Here is a 5,000-nt window from a genome sequence, read left to right as displayed (position 1 = left end):
TCTTCATCTCTCCCATCGACTCCTCTTCATCTCTCCCATCGACTCCTCTTCATCTCTCCCATCGACTCCTCTTCATCTCTCCCATCGACTCCTCTTCATCTCTCCCATCGACTCCTCTTCATCTCTCCCATCGACTCCTCTTCATCTCTCCCATCGACTCCTCTTCATCTCTCCCATCGACTCCTCTTCATCTCTCCCATCGACTCCTCTTCATCTCTCCCATCGACTCCTCTTCATCTCTCCCATCGACTCCTCTTCATCTCTCCCATCGACTCCTCTTCATCTCTCCCATCGACTCCTCTTCATCTCTCCCATCGACTCCTCTTCATCTCTCCCATCGACTCCTCTTCATCTCTCCCATCGACTCCTCTTCATCTCTCCCATCGACTCCTCTTCATCTCTCCCATCGACTCCTCTTCATCTCTCCCATCGACTCCTCTTCATCTCTCCCATCGACTCCTCTTCAGCATCATTGTTTCCTCTCTTGTTCTCCTGTAAGTCCCGTGCTTCTGTTCTGTGTTTGAGAGCTGTGCGTAGCAGCAAGGCACAGTGGAGGATGATCAAGAGACCACATCAACGTCTCATCACTCTGTTTAATCATCTCACAGCAGGGATCAATGCACCTTAAAGCTGAAAGAAGGTGTGTGTCTGTGTCTGTGTGTGTACGTGTGTGTGTGTGTGTGTGTGTACATGTGTGTATGTGTGTGTGTTTTTGTTGTGTTTGTACATCCCATTACATACTACTGGAAAAGCATATTGTGCCTTTGACAGTGTCTATGTGAGGTCAGTGATGATTAAGTTGTCCTTTGAGAGTGGGGGGATAGAAGAACACGTGCTGCAGTGTGCCAGTGTGGTATAGCAATGATCCCAGCTGGGATTTTGGCCTCTCTGGGTTGGAATGCTTCTGGCAGCAGCACTCACACAGCTTTGGGCTATACAGTTTATTTACACACAGCTTTGGGCTATACAGTTTATTTACACACAGCTTTGGGCGATACGGTTTATTTACACACAGCTTTGGGCTATACGGTTTATTTACACACAGCTTTGGGCTATACGGTTTATTTACACACAGCTTTGGGCTATACGGTTTATTTACACACAGCTTTGGGCTATACGGTTCATTTACACACAGCTTTGGGCTATAGTGTTTATTTACACACAGCTTTGGGCTATAGTGTTTATTTACACACAGCTTTGGGCTATAGTGTTTATTTACACACAGCTTTGGGCTATACGGTTTATTTACACACAGCTTTGGGCTATACAGTTTATTTACACACAGCTTTGGGCTATACGGTTTATTTACACACAGCTTGCCTCCTTGGCAGGGACATGTTTGAGACCCTCTCCTAGGAGAAGGTGAGGCTGGTATCTTGAGCCACGCCCTAAGCTACTTGGTAGTCAGGAGGTGTGAGCTGTGAGGAGAGTATGGCTTAATGGAAAGAAATGAGTGGTCCTCTCTAGCCACACCCCCCAGGGTCAGTCCCTCAACAAGCCTAAGTGAAATGGATGTGGCGGCTAGGAGGAAAATACCTCCCCTGCACCTAGCGTCCCCTCCAACCATCCATCTCCGTTACTCGGGCTTCAGGTTGAGCTCTAGGGCTTGTCTGTCAGCCAACTCCCCCATGTGTGAGGCCCTCACCTGGGGGAGGTGGGAGCGGGTCCTCCATCCACTGGACATCCAGCCTAACTGAAATAGATGTCCAGTCAGTGACTCACCAGTGCCTGGATATGGGCTGCCTACAGACCTATCTTAGTAGCTGGTGAATGCTGCTGTCCATTTCCATACTGGATCCATGCACAGGTCTAACATTTTGCATACTGTCTGTGTGTGTATTTTAGGGGTCACAAAATCTATGTTTCATCTTTTAAAAAATGACTTTGAATTAATTACAGGGCAACAGCAAAACATAACAAGCTAAGTTTTAGCCGAACACAGGCGGGGCAATGTTCTCATAGAAACAGTGGAACCATGTGGTGTGTGGAAATCTGACACACCCCTTTGTGATGGGGTTTGGGAGTGTTTATTGATTGACATGACTGACATGCTCCTTCCTCTCTCTCTGTGCAGGGTGTGCCCAAGCCTATAGCAGTGGAGCCATGTTGGGGGAGCAGGGCCGGCGTACTGACCGTCCTCATGTGTCTGCCCAGAGTCCCTTCAGGAATACCCCCTCCTGGCCAATCTGGTAAGCACCTGTCTCCTCTCCACTCAGTGTCTGGCCTCTAGACCAGCCCTTCTCCCAGATCTAACACATTCTTCAGATACCACTATTTCCCTCTACCATTCCAGATATATACTGAGTATACCAAACATAAGGAACATCTTCCGAATATTGAGTTGCACCCTTTTTGCCCTCAGAACAGCCTCAATTTGTCTGGGCATGGATTCTACAAGGTGTCGAAAGCGTTCCACAGGGATGCTGGCCCATGTTGACTCCAATGCTTCCCACAGTTGTGTATAGTTGGCTGGATGTCCTTTAGGTGGTGGACCATTCTTGATACACACAGGAAACTGTGTGAAAAACCCAGCAGCGTTACAGTTCCTGACATAAACTGGTGTGCCTGGCACCTACTACCATACAAAGGCACTTTAATGTTTTGTCTTGTCTTTTCACTCTCTGAATGGAACACATACACTATCCATGTCTCAATTATCTAAAGGCTTCAACATCCTTCTTTAACCTGTCTCCTCCCCTTCATCTACACTGATTGAAGTGGATTTAACAAGTGACAATAAGGGATCAGAACTTTCATGGAAAGAGGAAAGAGCTGGTGGAAAGAGCTGGTGTTCCTAATGTTTTGTCCACTCAGTGTAGAACAAAAGAGAAAGAGAAAAAGTTTCCTTTAGAAAATACTTCCTACTATCTCTCTGTCTCTCTCCGTCTTTATCTCTGTCTCTCTCTGTCTCTCTCTCTCTGCCTCTCTCTCTCTCTCTCTGTCTCTCTCTGTCTTTATCTCTGTCTCTCTCTCTCTCTGTCTCTCTCTCTGCCTCTGTCTCTCTCTCTGCCTCTGTCTCTCTCTGTCTTTATCTCTGTCTCTCTCTGTCTTTATCTCTCTCTCTCTGCCTCTGTCTCTCTCTCTCTGTCTTTCTCTGTCTCTCTCTGTCTTTATCTCTGTCTCTCTGTCTCTCTCTGTCTCTATCTGTCTCGCTCACTCTGTCTCTCTCTCTTTATCTCTGTCTCTCTCTCTCTCTGTCTTTATCTTTGTCTCTCTCTGTCTTTATCTCTCTCTCTCTGTCTCTCTCTCTCTGTCTCTCTCTCTGTCTCTCAATTCAATTCAATTCAAGGACTTTATTGGCATGGGAAACATGTGTTAACATTGCCAAAGCAAGTGAGGTAGATAATATATAAAGTGAATATATAAAGTGAAATAAACAATAAAAATTAACAGTAAACATTACACATACAGAAGTTTCAAAACAATAAAGACATTACAAATGTCATATTATATATATACAGTGTTTTAACAATGTACAAATGTTTAAAGGACACATTTAACCATTTTGCATGTCAATTTGCGATTTTCATCAAATTTTTCAAGAAATGTGGGACGAGTGAAAAGTTAGTTGACGTTGAGCTTGATTGAACCATTTCATGCAGTCAAAGTGCGGTGATTGGTTAACATTGCTAGCCCTCTTTTTGTAGTGCAGTGGTCAGACAGTTTTATGTGGTAATATTGGGGTGATTAGGAATTTGATATGCATATCATACATGGAACTATAGTAATGGAAGTGTCACTCTGCAGTAAGTCCTGAAGCAGTGCTGTGAAACCAGGAAGAGGGAAGGGATTGGAATGCCTCAGGGGCTTTATGGGACACTGGAAATGGCTATTTAGCTGGTCCCATCTATTTAGCACATCCCATCTATTTAGCTGGTCCCATCTGTTTAGCACATCCCATCTATTTAGCACATCCCATCTATTTAGCACATCCCATCTGTTTAGCACATCCCATCTATTTAGCACATCCCATCTATTTAGCACATCCCATCTATTTAGCTGGCCCCATCTGTTTAGCACATCCCATCTATTTAGCACATCCCGTCTATTTAGCACATCCCATCTGTTTAGCACATCCAATCTGTTTAGCACATCCCATCTGTTTAGCACATCCCATCTGTTTAGCACATCCCATCTGTTTAGCACATCCCATCTATTTAGCACATTCCATCTATTTAGCACTTCCCATCTGTTTAGCACATCCCATCTATTTAGCTGGTCCCATCTGTTTAGCACATCCCATCTATTTAGCTGGTCCCATCTGTTTAGCACATCCCATCTATTTAGCTGGTCCCATCTATTTAGCTGGTCCCATCTATTTAGCTGGTCCCATCTGTTTAGCACATCCCATCTATTTAGCACATCCCATCTATTTAGCACATCCCATCTGTTTAGCTGGTCCCATCTGTTTAGCACATCCCATCTGTTTAGCACATCCCGTCTATTTAGCACATCCCATCTGTTTAGCACATCCCATCTATTTAGCACATCCCGTCTATTTAGCACATCCCATCTATTTAGCACACCCCATCTATTTAGCACATCCCGTCTATTTAGCACATCCCATCTGTTTAGCACATCCCATCTGTTTAGCACATCCCATCTGTTTAGCACATCCCATCTATTTAGCACATTCCATCTATTTAGCACATTCCATCTGTTTAGCACATCCCATCTGTTTAGCACATCCCATCTATTTAGCACATTCCATCTATTTAGCACATCCCATCTATTTAGCACATTCCATCTGTTTAGCACTTCCCATCTGTTTAGCACATCCCATCTATTTAGCTGGTCCCATCTGTTTAGCACATCCCATCTATCTAGCTGGTCCCATCTGTTTAGCACCTCCCGTCTATTTAGCACATCCCATCTATTTAGCTGGTCCCATCTATTTAGCACATCCCGTCTATTTAGCACTTTCCATCTATTTAGCTGGTCCCATCTATTTAGCTGGTCCCATCTATTTAGCTGGTCCCATCTATTTAGCACATTCCATC

At 44.6% G+C, this 5,000-nt stretch overlaps 1 protein-coding gene across 2 annotated transcripts in view; it reads left to right on the top strand.

Annotated features, from left to right (window-relative positions):
- LOC112253122 (attractin-like protein 1) overlaps positions 1-5,000 on the top strand; it is a 385,056-nt gene that overhangs the window by 356,918 nt on the left and 23,138 nt on the right. For both annotated transcript variants that reach the window (XM_024425061.2, XM_024425060.2), the window contains one exon: positions 2,075-2,189. In XM_024425061.2, coding sequence (XP_024280829.1) covers positions 2,075-2,189 — 115 coding nt within the window. The remainder of the gene's footprint in view (positions 1-2,074; positions 2,190-5,000) is intronic.

This window comes from Oncorhynchus tshawytscha, linkage group LG06, assembly GCF_018296145.1.
Source record: "Oncorhynchus tshawytscha isolate Ot180627B linkage group LG06, Otsh_v2.0, whole genome shotgun sequence".
In the NCBI taxonomy this organism is placed as follows: domain Eukaryota; kingdom Metazoa; phylum Chordata; class Actinopteri; order Salmoniformes; family Salmonidae; genus Oncorhynchus; species Oncorhynchus tshawytscha.
The sequence above is the reverse complement of the archived record's forward strand: the minus strand, read 5'-3'. Positions and strand labels throughout refer to the sequence as shown.